Here is a 27,630-nt window from a genome sequence, read left to right on the forward strand (position 1 = left end):
CTTGCAGAGAATTTGTCTCGCTCCCAACTTTCATATAAGCGAGGTGGAATTGGTGTAATCACAAACCTCGCAAAAGATGCCTCCATTAATCTCCTATATACAAAGTATCAAAAATTTTAAAATAAATCATAACTGAAAAAAATCTATATTATCAATGACATCAAAATGTATATTCCTCAGTTTTTAAAAAATATGTTCTTCTGTGTAATCTACTTTATAACAGCTGTTTGTACACATCTATGATCTAATCCACTTTTTTTCAATGTAAGTACTATAGCCTACTAATATTTGACTTATACATTCACATAATAACATTAATGAAATACACGTAGGAGAGGCCCATTTAACATACGTATTAAAAAAGGATCAGAAAATTCTGATACTGGCAGTACGCACAATTCAAAGCAAATGTATAGTATATTGTACTTATTTCGCACTAGCTAGGACCATGAACCCACAAAGGACTTATTTCACACTGAGTCACAGTCCTTAGGAAAAGCCATACGTAGGTAGATCATTTTAAAATATGGTTTCAATGAATGAACGTCATTTATTTTCTTTAAACACTTTTGGATTAACGGAAAGAAAGCCGACTTCAATTTGCATCTGCAGAAGGCCCTTAACATGCTTTTTAAAATACAGTGTGTCCGTAAAGTCATGGTGCATTTTTGACCGGTCACAAGAAATCAATTAAACTAGATGGAAATGTGAAATCTTCCCCAAATAAAAGGAAAACTCTCCAAATTTCATACGTATTGAGTGCAGTTGGATGTGGCTTCCATTTGTTCCCCTACACACATCTAAACGATATTCAAGTTCTTTCCACATGCGGTTAAGGACGTCTGGTGTAACAGAGTGAATGATGCCTGTTATTCTTTGTTTTAAATTATTAATGTCGTTGATACTTTCACTGTACACATGTTGCTTCATATAGCCCAAAATATAAAAGTCTAAGGATTCCAGATCCGGGCATCGTTGTGGCCATTGCTTGAGAGAACCCCCCGCCTATCCACCGCTGAGGAATGTTGTATCCAGAAACTCATGAACAATGTCGGTGCACTGTGGAGGAGCGCCGTCATGTTGAAAGATGACACCTTCTGGAAATTGTGGTACAGCATACAATTCTAACATTTCAAGGTAGTTTGCCGTCACAATCTGCTCCGCATATATAAATGGGCCTATCACTTTATAACGCATTAGGCCACACCACACGTTCAATTTAGAGGCGTTATGTTCATACTCAACGTCGGCACGAAGATTTTCAGCAATCTATATTCGGACGTTATGGTGATGAGCATGTCCACAGACATGGAATGTCGCTTCAACGCTAAGCACAATCTTCTGCAGAAATCGTTCAGCACTGCCGATCCCACGAATCATATCTGTAAGAAACGTGAATCGTTTGGGTTTATCCGCCGGTTTGATAGCGTACATCAGCTGCACTTTGTAACCCGAAAAACATAGGCGTTTCTTGAACACTTAATGAATGTAGTCATGCTTAGGTGTAATTATCCAACACACGCACCAAAGACTTTTTGGAGCTTTTTAGGTAGCTATCCGCAAGGCCCCTATAGAGTCGTCACTTAGCAATGGCCTACCAGAATGTCCAACAAACTGCCGGTATCTTTCAACTGCTTACCTCACCAAGTAATGTTATTCCTATTTGGTAGCGTTTCGTTGTACACGCGACGATATTCACGTTGCACTTTGATCACAGATGCGAATTTAGAAACCCACAGAACACCCCGAACTTTCCTATGTACTGTCCACATGTCGACTGGCGTGGGCATGGGCTACTACGCAGTTCGTGTTGTTGCGTCATCACCTGTATGTGCACACGCTTGCACATCACACTACGGAAACTGCGAGAGTTTTCCTTTTATTTGGTGAAGATTTCACATTTCTATCTTCTTTCCTGTTGCTTACCTCTGGCCGGTCAAAAATGCACCATGACTTTACAGACAAACTGTACAGCGTTTAACAAGCTACTTACCTACAACAGTGATTGCTTCTGTGATTTTCCTCTAAAGATATAAATATTTTTCTCTTTTTGTTTTTAAAAAAGAAAAGAAAAATCGAGTTGAGTTTTCATTTTTTGCCCTGGACTCCGTGACCAAGGGGCCCCAAAAATTTTAAAAATTACTGAAAACATTTTCATCATAAAAGTTAAAAAAAATATATGACATGAGTCATTCCTATATAAAGCATGGTCCCTTTTGAAGATGTTGAGAGAGGGCCCATCATAGAAGTTTTTGATGTTGTCCCGTTGTATTTTCCCGTTCCAGGGTCCCCAATGGTCTTAATCCGGCATGTATATTTTCTATGCAGAAAACAACAGTGTTATAAAATGTAAATTATTATTTAGTTTCAAGTGATGGCATCATTTGAGATTTCAATTTAGCTGAATACTTCAATATTAACAAAGTTATAAAGAAGGGTGGGAAATCAGTATTCTTTCAAGGGTTGAATTACTAAAAAAATGTGAAAGGCTTACGGGTCAACAATATTGGTTATGGATTAACTGACTATACTGCCGGTACTCGACGTATTATCATCCTCCGTTCCGTTACTCCCGTATGTGAGAAGTGCGTGATGTGTGCCCTTTTGTACATATACCGCTACTTACGATAAAGGGCGGAGGGTCCACTAAAGAAATTACCGTCCAGGGCCTACCGGGAAATTTTCCGGTATCCCGACTGGCCACACTGAGAAAAATCAATTCTCCGGACAGCGGTATATTGTACAACTATACGTTATCCTCTTGCTTACTACAAAAGACGGTACGGAACATACGCTATCCGTATGCTACATAGCCACTGCCCTTAGATGTTACGTCATGCCGTTGGAGGATGTTTGACATCTAGCAGTTTTCCATATATCACATGCATATACTTATGTTACATTCCTCAGCTGTATGTTATATATGTCCATTTGTGTGTGAGATCCTGGCCGCCTATATTGTTTCATATGGAAAGTACGTATAGATGGAACACTTATACAGAAAGTATTATAAAACATGCGTTTTCAGTTATACGTCTGCTGTACGTTAAGTCCAAAAACTACAGGAATTACCCATGTAACCTATCTTTTTAAGTACGCCACCTACAATTTTTTTTCTCAGTGCAGTACGGCTCTGGAATTATTCATAATCATAGTAAGTTCTAAGTCTTGCTGTTGTAGGATTTTCAACTGAGGTAAATTGGAAGGCGAAGGTTTCCATATATTAAAAGCCTTTGCCCCAATGTCAAGTGTTAGTGGTTTCCGTCTATGTATCGCAAAATTTGCGCTTTAGTTCGCGTAGTCAACATACTATATTGCTTGTTGCATGATTTGCGTTGTGTTACCGTTCGAAAATTTTCTTAAGGCTACGAAATGAGGTCTAAGATTATCAGCTATGTTTTCGTATTTAAGTTTTTATAAAGAAAAACACAGCTTTCTTACAAGGCTGGCTAGAATACTTATTATAAAAAAATAAACTAGAAAAGTAACAGTTTCGGATGTATAGCACTTCCTTCCTCAGACTACACTCTAGAACTGAAATCAGAAATAGAATTATATACAATAAAGAAAGGAGATCATTAGTTCTTTCCACCAATCAGGAATCACTACTCATTAAAAGTTCACTTTTCTTTTAATAGCACTACCTGCTTCCGGGGGCGAGCGTAACTGACTTTCACCTGGCAACAGTGTTGCCACAGTCCTAGCTCTGGAGTGGGCTGAAAAATAATACCAAATTGAAACAAAATGGGCTGAATTCATTATTTTATGCTATCGGGGTAAAAGTGTGGCGAAACGCGGAGGGACGCCGTCTCCCCACTTCCAGAAGATATCTATGGCATCCCCCACTTCTAAAAAATAATTACAATGGGCAAAGATAGGAACGGAGGACAGCATGACGTCATGCGTCCCCCTACCATTTTAGATCCACTTTTACCCTTGAGTATAATATATGGCTTTGTAACATTAAACTATAAGAGGTAAAGTTCTATAACACTCCTCTTTTTCCCAATAGTTTGAATGAAGAAAGTGCTCTTTTTAAAAATTATTTTTTAAAAAATATCCAAATAGGACCACTAAAATTTCTACAACACTGCTTCTTTCTCGTCTTCTTCATGCGCGGCGCGTATGCGCCCATCTAGCGTCATTTGTTTCCCGGTATAGTTCGAATTACGAATATTCTACACAACGTTCATAGCGTTATGCGGTGCAACGTCACAGAAATGAATGTTCAATACAATTTTTTAAGAGTCCAACACACATAATGAGTAACGTGAGATGTAGGAAAAGTGTAACTGACACTTGAAAATTACAAGTATTTGTTAAATAGTGCTGGATTGGGTAGAATTGTACCAACTTTTTCACAAAAGGGGCTGAAAATGCCAGCGTGGTACCAACGGGCCGATGAATGACAAAAAGGGCTGAATTTGGTACAATTGTACCAAGTGTGGCAACACTGCCTGGCAAAAACGATGAGCCAAAACATAACAAACAACTATGAACTGATAATAGCCGGAACAGCTTTCTAACAATAAAATTCGTGAAAATAAGACCTTGGAAACACCTGTTTGAAATAAAGAGCTAAACAAATTCAAAAATTATAAAGCTTGAGACCTTGTAGAAACATTAACCAAAATGCAGGAAACCTAAATAAATAATGAAAACATAAAAACAAGTAATTAACAACATAAATAAATAAAGATATATAAAAGAATACATGAATCAAATAAACATTATAGTGTCCTTATATTTTGCCACTCTTCTTTCTCTATTCTTCCTTTGAGCTCCTTCGTGGCTAAGCGGTTAGCGTACGCGGCTTTGGTGTGGGTGTCCCGGGTTCGATTCCCGGCGGGAGCTCATGTGGTTCGGATTCCACGTTAATCAGTAGGTCCACGTCTCATATAGCCTCGCTGCTAAACGGGACGTTAAACTCAGAATCCACTCTATTCTTCCTTTTTCAAAATATCCTCCCACTCTTCATTAATTTTATAATCACTATTCCAGTTCATAGCTTTATCGGCTACCTCTTTTATCCTCTTAGCTTCTTTCCACTTCCTAACCAGTTGTTTCTACTCATACTACACTACCGTTGCTCCTTCCCGGTTCACTTCATTCCGGGTTCACTGACGTGATTGAAAATAGCATTAGTGTCTCTCTTCAATCTGACATCATCTTTATGTTGCTTTAAACGTTCTTGCATCCTCTTTTTGGTTTCCCCTACATACACCATATCGCACATCCCACACGGCACCTCATATATAACCCCCCTTTTACACGAATCCGCCGACGCTTTCATCTTCATTTTTCTAATGATATCCAGTATCTTCATTCCGCCCTTCCTGCAAGTCTTAATACCTTCTCTCCTTAGAATTCTTCTGATTTTCTCTGTGATCACCCCTGCACTTTCAATGCCATGCCATCCTTTCTTCTCGTCCTCTTCTTTCTCTTCCTCTTCTCTCTCGCTTTTCTTCCTTCTCTTCCTACTCTTTTTTCTATTCTCGTCACCGTAACACTTCCCTTTTAGCTTTCCCATAGCCTTTCAATATCTTTCTCCTTTTGGTTTTCGTCCATATTTATCATCCTAATCCTCTCTTCCATATTCCTAAAGAAATTCAGCTTTGTTCCCTCATCAACATCACTTCTCTTATTGCAGTATACGCCTGCTGCACAGTCTTTTTGGAAGCACGACGTTACAAAATTGCTTTCCCTTGTTATCGTTACTTTCATATCTAAAAAATTTAACACACCATCTTCTCCTATTTTCCTCTCTAAAATAATAACCTTCCTTTCATCATTCAATTCTCTAATAAAGCTCTCTAATTGCCTTCTAGTGCCTTTCCATACTCCAAAACAATCATCCACGTACCTACAAAATACTAGTAATTTATCACAACCCTTTTCCATCACGATCTTCTCCCATTCATTCATTACTAAATCCTCTATCACTGGGCTTATACACGAACCAATTCTTAACCCATCTTTCATTTTCACTATCCTGTCGCTTATCTTGCAGAAACTATTGTCCCATAAAAAACTTAAAGCTTTCTTCATTCTATCCTTATCCCAGTTTTCAATTTTCCTGTCCTTCATCACACTGTTCACTACTCTGAGAATTTCTTCTCTCTTGAGGCTGGGGAACATACTTTTTACGTCCACACTAAACATGACAGTTCTTTCGTTTCTAGTCCCTAAACCCTGGATCAATTTTTTCACTTCTGCTGAACTAACTACCCTCTTGCTATCCTAATCTTCTCTCAGATCTTCCGCAATCTTTTTCACCTTTTTCTCCAAGGCTCCCATGACATTACCCCTACAGTCTAACATAGGTCTCAGGTTTACTTCCTTCTTATGAATTTTAAGAAAACCTTTCATCTTTGGTATCCTTCCTTCACGATTAAGAAACTTTGAGAATCCTTTCTTCTTACCTTCTTCTATCACCTGCCTTCTTATCTTCTCCTCTTCGTCTTTTCCTGCTTCCTCTACGTCCTCGTATGTACTATCATTCAACTGCCGAAGCTTCTCTTCATACCATCCTTTTTCCATAAGCACTACTACACCTCCCTATCCGCTTGTTCCACCAGTATATCTTTCCTGTTCTTAATTCTTCTTAAACCTATTAATTCGTTTTCATAAAGATTACATTTCTTCTTTCTCGGGACGTTTTTCACTAATTTAACTATTTTTCTTCTTACTTCTTTCCACCTTCCACCTTCAAGTTCTCTTTATCTTTTATCTGTTGCAAAGCTTCCTCCGCCCCATAAACCAAATTTTTCTATGTCCGTCTTACAATTGGCCACCTTAAATTTGTATCCTAGGCTTAAAAACTCTTCTTTCGTAATCTCACCCTCCCCAATAACTACTTTCTTCTTCTTGAAATCACTCCTTTCTTCTTCCTTCCATCCTAGCCTTCTTCCTTTCTCATTCAGCCTCTTCCGCTCTTTCTCCCTGAAGCTTTCTTTCCAACGCCGTAGGCCCTCCATTGTCTACTCCCTGACAAATATACTTAGGTCTTCTTCAAATTTGTTTAGCTTTTTATTTCAAGCAGGTGTTTCCAAGGTTTTGTTTTCACGAATTTTATTGTTAGCAAGCTGTTCCCGGCTATTATCAGTTCATAGTTGTTTGTTATGTTTTGACTCATAGTTTTTGCCAGGTGAAAGTCAGTTACGCTCGCCTCCGGGGAAGAGGTAGTGCTATTAAACGAAAAGTGAACTTTTAATGCGTAGTGATTCCTGATTGGTGGAAAGAACTAATGATCTCCTTTCTTTATTGTATATAATTTTATTTCTGATTTCAGTTGTAGAGTGTAGTCTGAGGAAGGAAGTGCTATACTTCCGAAACTGTTACTTTTCTAGTTAATTTTTTTATAATAAATATTCTAGCCAGCCTTGTAAGAAAGCTGTGTTTTTCTTTATTCAAGATAGACACAAGGCCATATTGTCTTAAATTTTTAACGCTTCAGACTTGACTCTATAGTTTTTAACAACGATTGGGTAAAGTATTGTTATTTGGTGATTTTCTTTTAACACTAACATTGCAATACATCTGGAAATTTATTCAATCTCAGTTTTCGTAAAATTTGCTATCACAACTAAAAAAAAAGTAATTAAAAGTTGTAGTAGTAACTCTGTAAGAAAAATGATTCGGAGGATCGCTTAACATCAAATTTACATTACCGATAACATATTGCAAATTCATAAAATCAATATATAATACCAATTACTGTTTTATGAAGCGTTAACCATTAAGAGATCTTGGGTTTTTGGACTATTTTTTAGACTTTCAGTCAAGCAGCTACTGCATTGTCACTATTTATCCTAGGATCATGGTTCATACCTCATTCTCTTCAATGGAGCTGGCTTTCAAATGATACCACTTGCATGCTCATACAATATACCAGGAGCGGGAAAAATGATATCAAAGGGAAAATTTCGGAGAGAAATTTTTTCTCGCACTTTGGGCCCCTCTGGAGCGGCCCTGTGTGAACGTAGCCATATAAAAAATCTGATAAATAGTACTTGGTATACTGAATGTGTGTGCCAAATTTCAAGTTTCTATCTTGAATACCAAAGGCGGGAGAAATTTTATCAGGAATTCCCACCATGCCCCAAATTACCGTAAAACACCATGATCTCAGGTAAAAAAATTCCTGAGACATCCCTAATTACTCTAGGGTCATGTTTCACCCATCATTCTCTTCAGCTTACAACTGCCTTTCAGGCGGTATGACTCACGTGTCTCCATCATGTATCTAAGGCGGGAAAATGAGGAAAAATGGGATTTTTTGGGTCTAAATATCCTTTTTTCAACTTTTAGCCCCCCTGGACCCCCCTGTTTTAACGCAGAGATCTGAAAAAATCTGGTAAATACTACTCGGTGGACTGAATGTTTGTGCACAATTTCAATCTTCTACGTGCAAAAATAACCCCGCAAAAATAATACCGAAAATGTCCAAAATTCCCCTATACAGAAGTATATTTTGGTAAAAATTCCCTGACACTTCCCTAATTACCCTAAGGCCATGTGTCGCACATCATTCCCTTCAGAATAAAACTGCCTTTCAGGCGGTACCATTCACTTGTCTCCATCATGTATCTAAGGCGGGAAAATGAGGAAAAACGGGATTTTTGGGTAAAAATATCCCTTTTTTCAAATTTTTGACCCTCTGGATTTCCTCCTGTTTTAACGCAGAAATCTGAAAAATAATCTGGTAAATACTACTCGGTGGACTGCATGTTTGTGCAAAATTTCAATCTTCTACGTGCAAAAATAAGCCCGCCAAAAATACTTTACATACCCCCCCCAAAAAAAGTATTACACGAAAATATAAATTTTAGACTTATGACGTCATCACCTCCTATGTCTCGACGCAGGAAGGTGTGAAACCATACGTAATGTCTTCTACAATGCCTCTGGACTTGAAAAAAAAAAAAAAAAAAAAAAAAAAACCAGACGAAAAAGCTCAAATAGGAGAGTTATAACGCAATGTACCATGAAACACCCCGTATTGTACAAATTGTACCGTAAGATCCCCAAAGGGTTAAGTTTGCCCTACGTTTATTGCAAACTGTGATGTAATGGGGGAGGGCAATAAAATATTGAATATATGAGAATATTGATTGGTTGGTTAGTTGACTGACTGAAATTTAACGTTCCTTTTCATCACTGAAGCTATACGAGGCGGAACATAATATTCAATTGATTGATTGATTAAGTTTTAATGGGGACGTCAACATCGCGGCTAATTGTCTCCGTACAGAATATATTCTAATGAAATGAAATTTCTAGTTTACGTCCAACAGTAATGCTAGAGGCATGGGGAGACAAGTTTGATGATAGTGAGTAAAATGATGGAATCAAGGGAGTGGAAGAAACCGAGAAAAATGGACACGGTGTTTGTCCACTACAAATGGTTTGGCGGAAGCTAGGATGGAAGGAAGGATCCCACACCCCAGAGGTAAACGGTCTGGCACTGAGCTACCATGGCCTTATGTACTGTTTGAAGTAGAATCTAAACTACCACTTGAATTTTTATCTGAAGTATGTACTCTCACTGGGTTATCCCTCACAGAAAGCACTTGTATTAACCACCACTCAAGAAAAAGCATGTCAGTACTTTGTATATTAAACTTTATTAAAATTAAGCGTTGTGATTGCAATTTATTATTATTATTATATTATTATTATTATTATTATTATTATTATTATTATTATTATTATTATTATTATTATTATTATTATTGAATTTGGTGGACTATTTTGTGACGTAATAAAGTTAATATTTTCTTACGTGATAGGCAAGTAAAGGTGATAGCAAAGGTCACATGATAGCCAAATCTAACATTCTTTTTTAATGCTAATGGTAACAAGTGAAATGAGAATTCGACATTTCAATTACTTAACCTTCCTAATACTGAGAAATACTCCCACGTATTAATTTAAATTCTTATTTTAAGATATTTATAGGAGTAGAGTTTCTTTTTATCCATCGCATGAAAAAGAATTTAGATACCTTATCTTCAGAAATCAATTTTTTGCTCCTTTCATCTTGGCAGACTCTTCAAGGATTTGATTTGAACATCCCGTTGACTAAAGACGACGTTGTGTTGCATCTTAGAACAGGGCAAGATGAAGAAAGAGTTGAATGTCCTGTGTCGTGGAATCGTAAGTATCTAAAGCAGGATTAACTGCTAGTAATAATAAGAATGTAATAATTGTTTGATTAGAGTTTTAAGCCCCTTTTGAACACTAATGACTCTAGGGTGTAGCCCGAGATGAATTTCCACTCTGACATACGAGATTCCTCCGAGGCATATCTCTGCTCATGCTGTTGAGTTAGCAGTATTCTAGCAGTACTACTTCATCCCCGTATATTGAATGTTACCCCGGGCGAAACCATCTAAAATCATCATTGCTTTTCAACACTGAGGTTATATAGTAGCGGCTATTTAAAGTGGGATCCTTCACTAGTTTGATTTGTAACAGAGGGGCGCATCAGGGAACGAACTCGAGACCGTGCGTACATTAAAAATATGGCCGATCTCTAATAAATGTTGCCAACAAAAGATTTCTAATAAATATTTAAAATAATTCGGATTTAAGACAGCCTTAAATGTTTAGATTAAAAGCCATATTCAGTCAGAAATTCTATTAACAAATAATAACACTAATTTTAATTTTACTATCTTCATTGCCATAAATACAATCTTTGTAATACTATGTGATTGTCACAACTCCTCTAATCGCGTTTATTACTTTTACTATCGTTCCAATCATTACATAACAATAACTATTTGTATCTAGGTGACTGCTATACAACAGCGCTGTAGAAATATTTTAAGTGTATATATAAGTTTTGTCCAAATAAAAAGGAGAGTATGATTGTATCTAAGTTCTGCAAGTCTTCGATTTTTCTTTTTCATTTCAACTTTCTTTTAGTATTTCCACCAAAATTTTGGAGTTTGTATTTTGTTAACATTAATCTAAATCAATAAGCACTATATCAGGAAGTCTATCGGTCACGAAAGTCACGAATATCACTAAAAATTCACGAAATCAGAAAACGGTCATGAAGTCAACAAAAAGTCACGAAATTTAGCTTTTGGATCACGATTTTTTCTATCTGTACAAATATAAGTATAGACTGAAAAGTTTTGTTCTATAAAATATCAAACTTCACCACCAAAAATGTCTGGTCGGTTTTAGACGCTACCAAATCGCTAGCAAAGCACGATTTCTTCGCATGCATGAAAATTCGGCCTAATTCGCACCTAAATTCCCTTTTGAGAATGTTACGAAATTTTATGATTTGGTAAATAAAAGGTCATGAAAAAGTCACGAAATTTCATTTTGGAATTTTATTAGACACCCTGTATATGTACTTCCTTTTCTGCCTTAAAACCTTTTCCCTAACACTCCAGTTACTTTCATAATTCAAACTCAATTTAAAACATTCAGACTGCCCTCCGTCTTATAACGAGTCCCTCATAATGAGATTGAGGAACTAACTATTCGAGCCATTTCTTTCAGTTCTTTCATTTAGTTGTCTTATGCTGTACATCTAGCTTGTATATTTTCGGCTGAACACCCATCAACTATTAAACATCAGAACCTCCAAAATAGGTTTCCATGCTATTAGATACTCCACCACCTTTCGCAGCTTTTATTTCTCTATCAATTCTGGTGCTACTCACATTGTTTCTTAGTATCTTCAACCTATAGAAACAAAATTAAGCCACTAAAACCATCAGTTCAAATAAAATAACGCACGGATAAAACATAAGCCGCCTTATGCAGAGTCGTTTTGACGTATAATTAGTGTCATACTAAAGGCCCTACTACTGCAGGAAACATATGTTAGTCAAACTCTTTAGTATGTCACTAATCACGCATCAGAACGACTCTGCATAAGGCTCAAGAAGTTTTATTTAGTTAGTTACAAAAGAAACTTGGTTAGTTATCTGCCTATGCTGCTCATGTTTTACGTGTTTTTCAGTCACTCAGGAAATTTCTTCTGATGACATAGTAGTGCTTTATCTCGGCTTGCTAACTGTGCATATCACTTAACCAATGTAAATATATAAGCCTAGTTTGTCCGAAAACCAATCACTAATCATATAACATTAAGTGACGAGTGATTTGAAGAAATATCTAATTAAGTAAACAAACAGCATACTGTACCCTATGCAATTATTATTATTAAATCATGTTATATTATTATTATTATTACAAGAGTTAGGCTATTGCCTTAGGAAATTAAAAAAATGTTATTCCAATAATTATAAATATTGGCTTAGTTATTAGCGACTTCAAACTTTGTTTGAAAGAAGGAAATTCATTGATGGTGGTGTTAGCAAATTGTTGCGAATATTGTTTCGAAAATGTAAGTATAATAGTATTAAATTATAGAGATAGGAATCGATCGATAAGGATATATGTACATATATAACTTCAGAGAGTGTTTGTCGCATAGATTATCAAATGTACTACCTTTAAGGGAAGGAATTATCTGCCAACCTTTAATATTATTATTTATTTATCTCCAGTAATTTTAACCAATATGACAACAAAGTGATATGTTTTAGTTAAGTGGGGATGAAAAATGTCAGAAGTTCAACTAATCTTAAATGAAACTTTCATTACATTATTTTGAAAATGGTATTTTAGAACATTGACTATTTCTACTTCACCATTGATTTTAAAATTTTTTTGAAATTTAGAAATTTGTACACTTTAATATTCTGACAAGAGTCTAACCCTAATATGCTCTGTTGACAATTAACATAGAATATAATTCATTATTATTGCCATTATTTTATTTCGTAGCCTATTGTATTAGGTTTTATATTGATACTAGCCTTTGGTTAGCTGGGGGCTCCGCCCTAGACCCCGCGTTTGCTCGGCCTACGGCCTCGCATCTCTTAGGTATCAGCCTTTCCATCAAGAGTGAATTTTATGCATTTGCTCTTTAATTACATTTCCTGAATTTGGCACAGCTGGGGTCTTCACCCCCTAACCCTCACGTTTACTCGGCCTACGGCCTCGCACCTCTTAAATCCATAATTGTACCAAATTTCAAGTTTTTTCCTATTTCAAGTATCTAAAACATAAGATTTTGTATCCCAAGAAAACGCCCATTTAAATAACATGGGAATCTCTTCATCCTCCCTTTAGACCCCATAAAAACTAAAAAATATTCACTTTTGGCAATTTTCCTGTAGGTTAGTCTCGGAAAGCTACAATCATGCCAAATTTCAACTTTCCATGTCAACCGGAAGTACCGGTACCCCATTAATTTATGTCAGCTCATGTAGTTTTATATACCGTATAGTTTAGATTTTACAAGTGCTTTGTTTTTGCTTATAAGCTATTCGCAAACTCACAATAAAACTGCCTTGTTATTACTAAAGACAACTTGAAAATTAAGATTTAGAAAATATTTTCTTAATTGTTCGTTACCTATCTTTGCCTTAAACTGACAATAATCTCTAATTAAATTGCTCCGTTGGATGGAAGAAGTTCTGCTGACAATTGTATAATGTTTTTTTCATTTTTTTTTCAGTTCGAGAAAGTGACGGAAGTATCAGCGAATCTGCCTGTCTTGATGCGTGCGTTTGGGACGCTACCTCAGGGACATGTTCTTTGCCACCAATTGACGAATATGGCTATATTGTTAATGGTGATGTGGAAAACACGGAACTTGGTTTAAGAGTTCCGTTGAGCAAACTTGGTCCCAGCCTCTATGGAGATGACATTCAAGATATTGTGTTCGAAGTTATAAGCTACAATAATAATTTAGTGCGATTAAGGGTTAGTTCAGCATTTCTATTTTGAAATAAGTTCTTAGTTGCTGTTTGTTGAGTGTAACGTTCATGTTTATGATAAATAATGTGGAGAAACACATTCACTGGTCAGGATCACAAAATATCACCCCAAATTTTACGTAAGATAAGATTAGGGTTTGAATTTCTGGGCTTTCGGCATCTATGGCCACGTTAGCCCGTCACGTATGAGGGGTGATGTTCCTCGGCGATCACACTATCTAAGGAAAAGAAATGAAGAAAGGACTGGGGAAGCAGGCCGGTAGCCAGTCCAAAAATGTAGGGGAGGGGCAATTCAACCATATTATAGTTCATTTGCAAGCTTACCGTCAAAATTTTAGGGGGAGCAGCAAAAATTTAGGGGGTCTTTCCCCTAGACCCCCCTGGATACGAGCCTGTGGGGAAGGAAGGAAGGAAGCGGCCTCGGACCTATACGTTAGGTACCACACTGCCTGGTGTGAATGAGGAAAACCCAGCAAAACCTCAATCAGGATGGCTGGCGAGAAAAAGCTTTTACACTTTTTTCGACCGAATGATCCCAACGGGATTCGAACCCGGGACCGCTCCCACCAAATGTGAAAGCGTTAACGACTGCGCTACGTTGAGTCACTTACGTAAGATGGTAATCAGCAAAAATTTTGTTCGGATTTTTTAAAAACAGATAATATTGGCTAATTTACCAAAAGCATCATTTAACTGATCCTATTCTGAAAATAATTTACAACAGACATTTAAATCTTAACGTCTCGAAAATTCCAAAAGTATGCGAGTTCTCTATGAAATCTAATTATGAGGTTGAAAGACAAGAAGTATGTAAAGAAATATACGTACTTATTATTTTTAATTAAATATTGAACTCAACAACCATATACAAGTAACATTTAACAATCAATGTAAATTGAACAAAATACAGAACTACTCCAACTCTCCAAGTATTTAATACTCCCTTTTTTATGCTCGGTCTTGACTACATTTAAGAAGAAATATTTAAAATGAAATCATTAAAATTCTAGCCCATTTCAAAGGAAAGAGAAAAATCATTTGGCAGGAAAGGCCATAGCGAGGAGAAATGTTTGCACTAGAGAGAAAAAATCTGTTTCCTTTTATGCAGTGTGTTTTGGTAATAAACCGTTAAATTTCATACACGTCCTTAGGACTTCCATACAAGGAGAAGTTTATCTGCGACTTTGGTCACGAACGCCGAGTTACGGAGATGGGATCAACTTAAGCACAGACAAAGGATATATCCTTTGTCTGTGAACTTAAAGTAAATATTGGAATTGGTTGTTGGGTGGCTACACTGAATAAAACAACCGACAGACTTCGCACACGTGTTCATTATTTCAACGCAAGTAATCAGTGATCTGTTACTTTGGTCGGAAACGTTTAATTAGTGATTTATTAAGTGTAGCCACCCCACGACCAATCCATGGGTTACCTTGACCCCATCTTCGTAATTAACCGTTTCCGAACAAAGTTGCATATAACTTTTTTTTTTTATTATTGTATTAAGGTCCTGAACACAAATTCACAGTTTGTCAGTTTAGTTCCGGAACACTCATATATTTATGGTTTCCAAAACATTTTTCTTTTCCATTACTACATTTGTCTTCTCTGCTGATAGGAATAAAATAATGTGATTATGGTATTAACCTTCATATTACAATAGACGTAAAGGTAAAAGGTGCTTCATTTCGGGGTAGATGGAGGTCACCCATGCACAATGTGGAAGTAAGGCTTGATTTCTTGACTTCGGAACATGCAGGAAGTGATGTACTCAGTTTCGCGCTCCGTTGCATTCTCCCCCCCCCCCCCAGGTTACTCTAGACAAGGGTGCCCTCAGTCGGAATATGTAGGACGTGGTTTGTACCCATGAAATTATTTGCGAGAACATTCTTTTTATTTATTGAAAATGGTGAAATCAAACTGGAGAATGGTGAATTTAGGGGAGTAAGGAATTTTTGGGGAGCAGAACGGTAATGGATGCAAGAAGGTATACTTGGGAAGAAAATCGTAAGTTTGGGGAAGAATTGAAGACTTTGGGGCAAAAACCTGTAAAGTCCAAAAAGTGAAAATGCAAAGGAGATAGCTTCACAACGGTTTCTCGTCATCCAATTTTCTTCAAACTTGGTAAATATATACTAGACCGAAAATAAATCGACACGTATTTTTTTTTCTTTCGGAAAATGCGGTAAGGAGGGCAAAGAGTTACTTTTCAAGAAAGGATCCCCTTGATTAAAAGGACCACATTAGAGAAACTTAACTCTGCCGATGCAAAGATGACTTCAAAGTAGGAAATGCGGATTTTGTCGTTTATACCTGAAAAGGGTCGCAGGGAACAATGGTCCCCTTCAAAATGACAAAGGACTCCGCACAATCCTTACGGAAATTGAATTTCAGTGGAATTGTTTGAAACCGTGATATGTTGTAGATATTGTGTTCCTGAGAAAAAGTCTTAATAGACATAACCACCAATCACTGATTGTTTGGCCACTACAGGGCCATTTTTTTGAAAACAGCAGAAGGTAACGTTGGTGTCGTCAGATCGAAACTTCTTGGAGACCAGGCAAAGGGAGTTGGTGAAAATGCACAACCTCTTCAAATCCAGCGGCCAGGAAACTTATGATTCAGGTAATTGCGCACATGAATCGCGAAGTGCGCTGGTGGTGCATCCTGTTGAATCGCAACAGTGTCTTTGATACAATTTTCTTCCAGTTGAGGCACCAACCACTCATTAAGCATCTCCAGGTAAGAATATATATTAACATTGTCATCGAAGAAGTAGAATTAGCGGTACGCTCACTTTCGGACCACACTGTATAATTTAGCAGGTAAATAAATAAAAAAAAGTATATTACTCAGCATGCAACCCTAACTGAAAAAGGAAAGCATTTCAATACGTGCTTCACGCAAACCTGAAATGTCATGCAACCTTGCCTAAGAGATTTGTAATATTGATTGTTGAAAGACAAAGGGCATAATGAGAATTCCTTAAAATAAATGGCAAGCGTCTTAGAGTGTCACGCTAATCTCTAATAATAAACATACATGTTAATAGATGTAGCCACGTCCGCTATCACTTGCCTCCCTGACACTAATACCTTAAATGTTACCATCAGCGGGATTGCTGTGTGTAATAAGTCCTTTAGTATGGCATGGAGTTTGGGATGGTTCCTGGATAAGCTCATAAATACGAGGGTAAGTCAAAAATTATCCACAATGTAGCCATAACTTTTCTTATATTGTCCATACTGACCTCTGTCCTCGTTTATTTTGTTGTTATGCTGTTGTAGTCATGCTAGGAAAGTAGGATCCTAATTCCTCCATTTGTCTTCCTTTTGTTGCAGATAGATCATGACCGCTCCATTAGAAGTTTGTACCAAATATGAACAACCAGCAGTGACTCGGTTTTTGTGGTCGGAAAGTATAATAGGGTCCGCAATCCATCAAAGACTTTTGTACAATACGGGAACAGTATCTCGCCGCAAAGGAGTGTCTACGAATGGATTGAAACATTCAAAAATGGTCGCACAAATGTTAAGCACAAGGAAAGATGATCGTCCAGCTCCACACTTGTGCGACCATTTTTGAATGTTTTAATCCATTCGTAGACACTCCGTTACGGCAAGACACTATTGCCATATTGTGCCGAAAGTCTTTGATGGATTGCGGCCCCTAAGTCTTAGGCTGTTTGAGAAAGCGTTACCCCCTGTAGCGAACGCGGCCAAAGTGGCTATTCAGTAATTTTACTTTCACCAGAGCTGTAAATCATAGTGTGAGCCAGTCAGGGTTTCCGGGTCTTTATGCCAGGTGCAGGTGTGTAACAGCAGAGTTCCAATACTCTGCACAAACCATCTTCCAAGCAGCTGTTTCTTGCTACAATCCCTTTGCCTACACGTCTTATTTGTTTTCCTTCCTTTTGAAATCTTTTAAAGAGCAGGCGGTCTGTTCCGAAATGCACCAAATACGCTCGAGCTGACGTTTTCTCCGCGTTTTTATTGCTTTTGCGTTTGTGATTAGCCATCTACATTTAAATACATGGTCAGCATATTGCAAGCGTACGCATGAGCAATAAATACGCTTTGCGGTCGCCTTAAATAGCCGGGTACTAATACACCTTCCGACCACAAAACTGGATCACTGCTCGTTGTTCCTCTTTGGTGCAAACTTCTAGTGGAGCGGTCATGATCTATCTGCAACAAAAGAAAGATAAATGGAGGAATTAGGATCAAACTTTCATAGCATGACCACAACAGGATATCAATAAAATAAACGAGGACAGAGGTAAGTATGAGCAATGTAAAAAAGTTATAGCTACACTGTGGATAATTTTCGACTTACCCTCAGAAATAGGTTTGATAAATTTAAATGATTAGAATTTTTAATTAAGCACGATCCTAACCTATAGCGTACTGCGGATAGCGTAAAAGTTTGGGCACAAATGGAAGTTATTGTTAAACTATGAGTTTTTACGCATTCTATTTATCATAAATCACCGAAAAATTTGTTTATGTCATGGTTCAAGAAAAGAGGTTTCCAAGTAGCTGGAGGAACGCGATGGGTCTCCTAGGGTATTCATAACCTGTAATTACGTACAATTTAGAGCAGCTTAAATTCATATTTAGTTAAAAAAATATCATGACGAGAAAAATACGATAGTTCCTGTGAATGAAGTTGTTAATGTACTCCTCCCTGTATTGGCTACGAAAGGATTGGGCACTTCATGTTGTTATGGTTGTTTACGTTCATTCATTTATAAAAGGCTTCACTTACGCCTTAATATTGCTCAGGTTAGTTACGGTCTGAATACACCGTATGAAACTGATTGTGGATTTTTGTAGCTGAACATTTGCACTTTTCCAGTATATAAATTTCTTCGAATTTTTTCAGCATCGAATTCATACGAGATGAATAAAGATTTCATCTATCAATAGAGGAAATATTTATCTTATACTGAACTTTAGAAATCATAATTTTTCCTACACAAGTAACTGCAATACCTTTATTTCTTTATCCTACAAACGTTCCAATAAAATGTAAAATTTTCTTTAAGTGTAAAATCGTCGTACTTAGAAGTCCTTACTACTTTTTATTCATAAGGAAAATAATAATAATAATACAATAACATTTCAAAATTTAAAGTGATCGATGCATGAAAATAATCCATTATTTCATACTTTTCAGTTCTACGATCCAAATGAAGCAAGATATGAAGTTCCAATCGATTTGAATCTTCCAAATTCCAACTCGAGACCAACCAACCCTCTTTATTCAGTACAAGTGCCTAATGGAAACGGTTCAGCATTCAGTGTACAAGTTGTCCGTGAGGAAACAGGGGCAGTCTTGTAAGTAGTGGTCAATTTTGATATAGGTTATTAGAAATTAAGTTTAACTACTGCCAAAGATTGGTATCAAAACAAAATTTTCAATTGTAATGTAATAGACATCTTCAGTAGTGCAGACGATAGGTATAAGCGGATTTTAGTCAGAGACAGAATAAATTAACACTAAAAGAATAAATAATGGAAACAAGACCAGTAATTACTTTTCTTACACTTATTACCTTTATGTGAAGCTAAATGAAATGTACAAAAGCATCCATGTGAGACGAAAAACGAAAGCAGAACATCTAAGTAAGCCTTTATTAAAAAGTTAAAGCTCAAATACAATATAATACAGTGTGTTTGGGAGAGGTTCTAGTAAATAAATAACGTATTCACTGGTTCAATCTCTGCAGAAATTATGTTTGAAAATATTTCAGGAGTACATTACTCTCTTCGTGAGTTGAACGTAAAAATAATTTTATCTCAGAAAAAGCCGTCTTGTGTTACGTAAATTCATCAACGCCAACTACATTTTCTCGACGTTTGACTGACGAAGGGATCGGTCGACTGCTGAAATAATTTCGAAAAGAGTTTCTACAAGCTCAACATTTGTATTTATTAACAATATAATGTTTGAGGTATAATGAATTTATTCCAAGATACGGAGAACTTGTCATTAGAAATTAAAGAAACCATATTCTGACTTATCTGTGTAGAAATTTAATAATTAATAATTTTCTATATTTGGGTCGATAATTTCAGACTAAAATAATGGATTTAAAGTAGTTACACTGTGAATTACATAGTAATTACACAAAGAAATTTACACTTTGCCCTTATGTGATACATATATATTTTGTAGATTCGACACAGGAATTGGTGGTTTAACGTTTGCCAATCAGCTTCTTACAATTAGTACAAGACTTCCATCCGAGAACATTTATGGACTAGGGGAAAACTCTCATCCTACCTTCAGAAGGGAGCTTGACGGAGTGACGTGGCCGATGTTTGCTAGAGATGAAGCTCCGCCGACAGACAATGTAAGTGAAAGACATAAGAGCTTCATAATCTATAATTTCTGACTTTGTCTATTTATTTATTTAGAGTACAAATTTATACAGGTCAATTAAAAAAATGGCGCGAAAATATCGCGAATTTATTTTGTACTGGAATGGCATATAAAAGGAAAATTGGTTGGAAAGAAGGAAGGAAGGTTGTAAGTTTTATAGTATGCGATGGTAATTTACATAAAAGACGCTAGAGGCAACGAAAGTAGTGCGTGATATTTTGTGGAGAAATTTGCATGAATAGGGTCTCCCGTAATAGTATAGAGACATTTTCGTACAAAATTCAAGAAACAAGCACCGCATTGCTTTACAACAACTGAACTTTTTCCATGAAGGTGTTTCTTTAGCACGTTCTAACCACAATTATTTAATTTATTGGGTAGGCTTTAAAACTTTCATACGATCTACTGAATGAGTTCTGCAGGACGACCTCTAAGTGAATCTATCAATTTAAACATTTTGCCGGCGACTTTTTGCATACAAAGCAACGGTCTTTTATATAAATAAAAAAAACACTAATTTTATGTCTATGCAGTAACCATGGTAACTTTTGTATGAAATACTAATAATAATTTTAAAAATTCAAACAAAATATTTGCATTACAAAACATATTGCTTTAGTAAAAATGCGAAAATAACTTTTTCAGTGTATTATAAAATTTATTTACGTATAACACGAAAAGATATATATATATATATATATATATATATATATATATATATATATATATATATATATATATATATATATATATATATATTGATTTTTAATTTTATTTATTGATTTATTGAAAAATTATAATTAATAGCATAGTCGTCATCAAATACATGTAAACCGGTTGATTAAGTTATATTAATTATGTAACACCGAAACGAAATTATTTTATAAGTACATTTCCCATTTATTTTGCTTCCAGGATTACAAGCAGAATTTACGAATTATTGTCCACATTGTGTGTAGATGCTGCTTAATTTTCTTAATTTGCAACGACTTTTTGAAATTGAAATGCGCCACGGTGCTAACTTTCGTTTTGCACCCCTATACCGTAGTTTTAACCTGTGGACATATTGTACATCAGCACCGTGGTTTCTCATGTTAAACATATTTAATGGCGTTGTTTTATTTGTAGGTTCTCATCGCCTGCACACAAACTTATGTTAACAATCAGCTGGTGACCTGCATTTTTATTGCATTTACTTGCAACTATGGTTTCTTTTTGTGTGTAATTTATGTTTGCTACTACAACATAAACACTTGAAAGAGAAAGGTCTTATTAAGATATAGATTATCCCACTTAGGTTTAAGGCTATTTAATCTCTTACAAAACGAGCGACGATAAGTTGCATATTCCTCATGAATTTTGAATACCTTGAAAAGTTTAATTTAATCATTTTAACACTGAAAATTTGACACGCACAAAATGTTTCGGATAACATTTTGTATCTTAAAAATATTTACTTTATGTCTACTTTACTTACTTTCAGAGTATTTTTGGAATGATATTGCGCTTGCACCTATTTTTTTTTTTTTTTTTTTTGCAACCAGTTCTTTAAGTTTCCACAAGTATTTCGCGCTAATAGTGAGTGATACATATTAATGCATCTTCACTAAGTAGCTGGTTACCATAGCATCTAACATTTACTTGCTTCCCTAGTTTGAAAATTAACATACGAAACTGAATGTGAGTAATCCAACTGATTGAAATGTTGATGCCTTCTAACATACTACTTTCTGTTTTCATTGCTCTTGCAATACCTCAACCCCCACAATTTTCGTAAACAGAAAACAGCATTTATCGTATACGATACACATTTTTTTCATAATTATACGTCGCAGCAGGGAGAATCTCGACTCCGGCAAAAACGTTATGTAAAGGCACATATGGCTTATTATCGCCTTTCCTAAAATACGACACAAAGTTAATACATTTGCTCACTTTCTTTGTATTTATGCTGCTACTTTAACACAAAAATTTTGTAGTCAGCTGGGATCAAACCTACGTAGGTGCTAACCTAAGATGTTTACTATCAATTTGGGACTATATTACGAAGGTATACTTTTTGAAATTTTCTTTACATGCGCGTTGAACTTTATCTACTTTGATATATTACTTATCTTCGAAATCTACGCGCCAAAAATTTAACTCTTCCGTAAATTTCTTACCAACAGTTGGCAAAACTGCATAAAATTCTTCCATGTTTTTTTTTTCCTAAACTACTAAGTACTTCTGCTTAGACGTTTGTAACCTTTCCTCAATTTTTTCGAACTTCTCAATTTTTCATCCATTTTTTAAAAATTTATTATCTACATTTACATATAATTTATTAATTACTTGAAGCATTGCAAATCTAAGTTATCGTTTTCTGATAGCAATGCAGTAAGATTATTATTCGGTAGAATGAAGTACGTGTTTCATAGTAGGTAAAAGTTTTGAAGTATTAGAATAAAAGTTGTAGAAATGAAATTATGACAATTACATTTATCATAAAATTGAAACTGTAATAATAAATTACTGAAAGCATAACACCTGTATTGACTTTTACAATTGTATTAATTCTGTTGAATTATAATATTTTTCGATTTGCAGAAATATTTTTATGAGGGTTATTCAAATTTTTCGGGACAGCGTTCACTAAGATACTCGGTAACAGTGTCAATTATATCGTGTGTTAGCATGTGAAGCGTACTTGCTAGATGGATTTGTGTCTGAGCTGTAATCTTATATGTGAGATCACAGTGATTCAGTGGTACAGCGTTTATTTTTGGTGCGTGAGGTCCGTACTTCGGTCTCAGCTCGCGCCAAATGAGCTTCGTGGTTTACAAACACAGTGCGTGTTCGTTTTCTCTGGGTTATCCTGTTTCCTCCTACTTTCACCATTTCATTCATTTCTTATCATCATTGTTTCCTTTGACCTACACGGCATAACGTGGGATGTAAAACTGAAAGATTTTATTTTTTATGCTTTATTTTGAAAAAAAAAAATGAATGTACTTCTGACTATTTTTACTACGGGTTTGGATTACGAGAAATGGATTTTGAAAAGAACTCATGCCCGAAACTTGGTAAAACCGCGACAGGTATTGACGAAACCATAAGTGTTCCTCGGTCGTTTGGAAGTGTTTGGGTGAGATTGTCGTTTTAATAAAGTACAGTACAAACCTTCATCGTAACGAGGAGTACGCAAAACATCTATAACACCTGTTGACCATCGAGATAATGAATCAGCTTGTGTATGAAGATCGGCACAGTACTATTCACAAAATGTTTTGACCTTGCTACAGGTAGGTTTGTAATATGGCAGAAAATTAGGGCGTGCACCATATTTCCGTCAAATTTGTCGTTAAATTTCTCTTAACGCTCTAATGCGGCACACGCTGGACATCATGTAATGTATGACAAAAGTGTCTCATCCTTTACACTCATCTCTTGCCGATTTTTCAGTTTTTCGACTACACAAAGTGAGATTGAAAGATCAGTGTCTGAACACTCTTGAAGATATCAAGCAAGAATCGTAGGCGTATCTGTAATGTTCAACAATATTCTCAAGAAATGGCTCCCATAGAGAATTCGAGCTATTGCAAAACAACTGGGTTCTGTATATACATGCGGAAGAAGACTATTTCGAGGGTGATTGGGTATTGGAACCTGGAGTAGTTAGTTTCGTACGATAGATCCTCAAATTTTGAAAAAAAAAAAAAAAAAAAAAAACATATTCAAAGGTTGAATTTTATGAAGCGAACCACAATGGATTGTTTTGTACTTATAACTATTATATCTATATTCATATAGAATATTTTGCTCAGTTTCATATATTATGCTCAGTTTCTATAGAACGTTATCCCAATTTGCATACCCATTACGCCTAATTTCATATAAAATGTTACATACAATTTTGTATCTTGTTTAATGTCGAAGATCATATAAAAAGACACGTTATTTAGTACGAAATGTTATATACAGTCTTGTGTACAAAATAATTTGTGATATTTTACTGAATTTTATACAAATTATTGTGGACAATTTTGTATCGAATTTTACGTCTAAGATTATACAAAAATTATGCTTAACTTCGTATATAATATTTTTTATATCTAGTTCTACATTGTATGTTTCTTTTTTTAATTTTTAGAGACCAATCAATCTGTATGGAGTTCATCCATTCTACGAATGTATTGAGAATGATGGCAATTCGCATGGAGTACTCATTCTCAACAGCAATGCTCAAGGTAAGGTTGTAATATTAAGAAGTATCACAATTACAGTGAAACCTATCTATGTTGGCCACCATCGGTTCCATCGAAAAGTGGCCAACTTACAGAAAATAAGTGTGATTTGTGTATTTTTAGAATAGGATTTCTAGTATTAATTGATTGTAAAATTTTAATAAGCAGTGGCACGACAGCTACTTATAAGTAATGTATATAGAGTAATCATAAAAATATACAGTACTAGAAAATATAACTATAGTATGTTTAATATATGTGCATACCTTTCTCTTCCTGAAAACTAGTCTGGTACATTGGATTATTCGGATTGAAAACACAATAACACAAATAACCATGAAATAGAAGCGTATGTACGTAGTTTATTGAAATTGATATTATAGCACACTGAGTTATTCAGATTGAAAACAAGAAAAGCTAAGTTATAAATTGAGAAATGCATATGCAATTTATATGACTTCTTTTCAGTTGTTACTGAATGGTGGTTCATTCTAGACGTATTTGTTTTATTCTTTTTGGCAGATATGCACATTCTAATATTGTAGTTAACTACCTCTTGTTAATGAGCTAGAAGTGTTTCCCTCGTGACAAGCCGACAGGTGCCAATAGTTGACAATTGAGATGGTTAGTTTTAACCTTGAGAATTTTCCGGAATTACTAAAGCTCCCCACTGATGAGAGGAGTTGATATAGCTAATGGTTTTACCAGAACAGACAGGGTAAACAAATACGTACAACCATTTCCTGAATTCCTGTACGTGCTTTTTCTTATTCACACCTTCCTTCACCACCTCTTTATGAGGGATAGTGTTCTGGCCATTGACCTCCAAGAACAAATCGTGCGAATCTATGCTTCTTTGTATTCAGTCACAAATACAGAACATCTGCCTCTCATATGGGAATCCGAAAGAGTTAAGAAAAATAACAAAACTGAATTTTGCGTGGCCAAGATACACATGTAAATTTATCATTATCATCATAGGGTAAACATTGCTTCAGTGTGGCCTACTTCCAAGATAGACAGGTGGCCAACTTATAGAGGTGGCCAAGTTGACAGGTTTCACTGTATTATTAAGAACTGAACTTTAATCTATTCCAACAAATTTGTCGAATCAAGTCCGTAAATCGTTTGCACCGTACATATTTCGTTTTATTTTGTAGGTGTTGGTGACCTGAATATTCCTTCAATGAACATCTAATAGCTTATCTTAAGTTTCATATTACCGTTCTATACTCAAATGAGGATAGAAGTATTATATAATATTGTCCAATAAAAACAGTTAGGTTACCAAAATAACAATATTGAAGCACATTAAACGAGAGCCGAAACACAAATTAATGTATAATTGTAAAATTCACTGTCTGAAAACCCTTGTATCAAGAGAGGCTTGGGAAATAGTGTCAAGTGAGACAATGAGTCCTACATAGGTTGGTTGCGATTCTAAAAGCAACAAAGCAAATGTCCAGACTCCTTTGGTGTCTCGTTAGGGGAATGATCTACTTCTGGATAGAATGTGCTGAAGTATAATAAGAGATGTCCAAGGGGCGTCATCATTAGTTGATTCCTTATGAGAACATTCCAAACAACCAAAACCATCACTGCACCAGAAGATTATTTCTGCGTTCGGTGTGCTACACAAGATAACGTTCATCGCGAATTGCAACCGTCTAGTTATACGCTTAATGTAATTGTGTACTTATCGCAACTGGAACAGTATATGGAAACATTTAAAATCGTTTAGCAATGCTCATGGATTGTAGAAGAGTAATTATCTTTCATGGCGACACCAAATCAACTTCTCATCAATATCTTACTTGGTTCGGAAATGTAAATACATCCCTCATAATCCGGGAACATTGCACCTTTGGACTACTATTTGTCCCATTTATTACACAGACACGCGGAAGCGACGGTTCTGTATGTATAGGGTGGTATGGAAGTGGGCGTACCCCCTTTAGTTTCAACAGTACAGTGTTAGTTATGGTAGAATGTCTGTACACAGTTACCTTGAAGTCTTAAGAGTCATAAATATCGGTATGATCACCATCCATGTCGTAACACAGCTGAATTCTCCGCCAAGTTCTCGCAGATATTTTACGGAGGTACTCTGGAGCCACGAGGGTGAAGGCGTGTTCCACAGCTGCTCGTAATTCCTACGTTGTGTGATATCGATTGTTTCTTACTTGTTGCTTTATGAAACCCAGAGAGCATTGTCTGGTGTCGTCAGATCAGGACAGGCAGAGGGAGTTGGTGAAGATGCACAACATCTTGAATCCAGCGGCCAGGAAACGTCGAATTCAGTTGTGTTACGACATGGATGGTGATCATACAGATGTTTATAAGACAGTTAAGACCTCAAGGTAACTGTGTACAGACATTCTACCATAACTAACACTGTACTGTTGAAACTAAAAGGGGGTAGGCTCACTTCCGGACCACCTTGTATATGCGCTTGTGCTTATATTGTATGATTTTGCGTTTTATGTATAAATACACACATCTCTGTATATCTTCTATTCTATTCATCTCCCTCGCGGGAGATTTCATAAGCTATAAAACTTGTATTGTCTCCATATAAAACAGTATTTCAGGAAACAATTTTTAATGCACAATAAGTCTAGTAAAAATTACTCATTGTTGAGAATGTATTAGACATAAGCTCTCAACAAAAATAGTTTCTACGACAATACGTTACCATTTTAAAATTGGTTTTATTCGAGTTGACATAGTTTCTCAAGACCAGTTCCGGTTCTATTGCACTAATTAACCATTTAACTACGAGAAAGTGCTCTTCAAGAATAGATTTGCGTGTATAAGCCTGGTACAAGTGACAAGGAATTTCCAATGCTCGATGATAACTATTTGTATTTAATGCATAACTTTGGCGCAGTTTGTGTGTTTTCCTTTTTAAATCTGCAATTGTCCTTCGATTTGTTTTAGTGTTTTGAAAATGGTTCACTATTAGTTAACTTTATTGTTTCGTCCAATGTTCATCCAGGGCTTGTATTTGTTTTGTATTTAAGCTAGAAGCAAGTGTGATACAATCTTTGAATCTACGAATCTACTTTTTATTTGTAGCAAACTGCGAATCTTGTCAAGTGATCACTAGTTGTCCTCTCCTTATCCGTATGGCAGACTTGAAACATAAACTACAATTGAAAAAGGAAAATGAAGCTAATCTCAATGCAGTCATCTAGCCT

At 35.9% G+C, this 27,630-nt stretch overlaps 1 protein-coding gene across 1 annotated transcript in view; it reads left to right on the forward strand.

Moving 5' to 3' along the window:
• Window positions 1–27,630, forward strand: part of LOC145673387 (lysosomal alpha-glucosidase-like) — a 137,222-nt gene that overhangs the window by 64,519 nt on the left and 45,073 nt on the right. The window contains exons 6-10 of the mRNA XM_081743045.1: window positions 10,050–10,158; window positions 13,556–13,803; window positions 18,999–19,159; window positions 20,001–20,178; window positions 24,337–24,433. Of these exons, the coding sequence (XP_081599171.1) occupies window positions 10,050–10,158; window positions 13,556–13,803; window positions 18,999–19,159; window positions 20,001–20,178; window positions 24,337–24,433 (793 nt within the window). The remainder of the gene's footprint in view (window positions 1–10,049; window positions 10,159–13,555; window positions 13,804–18,998; window positions 19,160–20,000; window positions 20,179–24,336; window positions 24,434–27,630) is intronic.

Source organism: Thermobia domestica, chromosome 16 (assembly GCF_964235325.1).
Source record: "Thermobia domestica chromosome 16, izTheDome1.hap1.1, whole genome shotgun sequence".
NCBI classification, from domain to species: Eukaryota; Metazoa; Arthropoda; class Insecta; order Zygentoma; family Lepismatidae; genus Thermobia; species Thermobia domestica.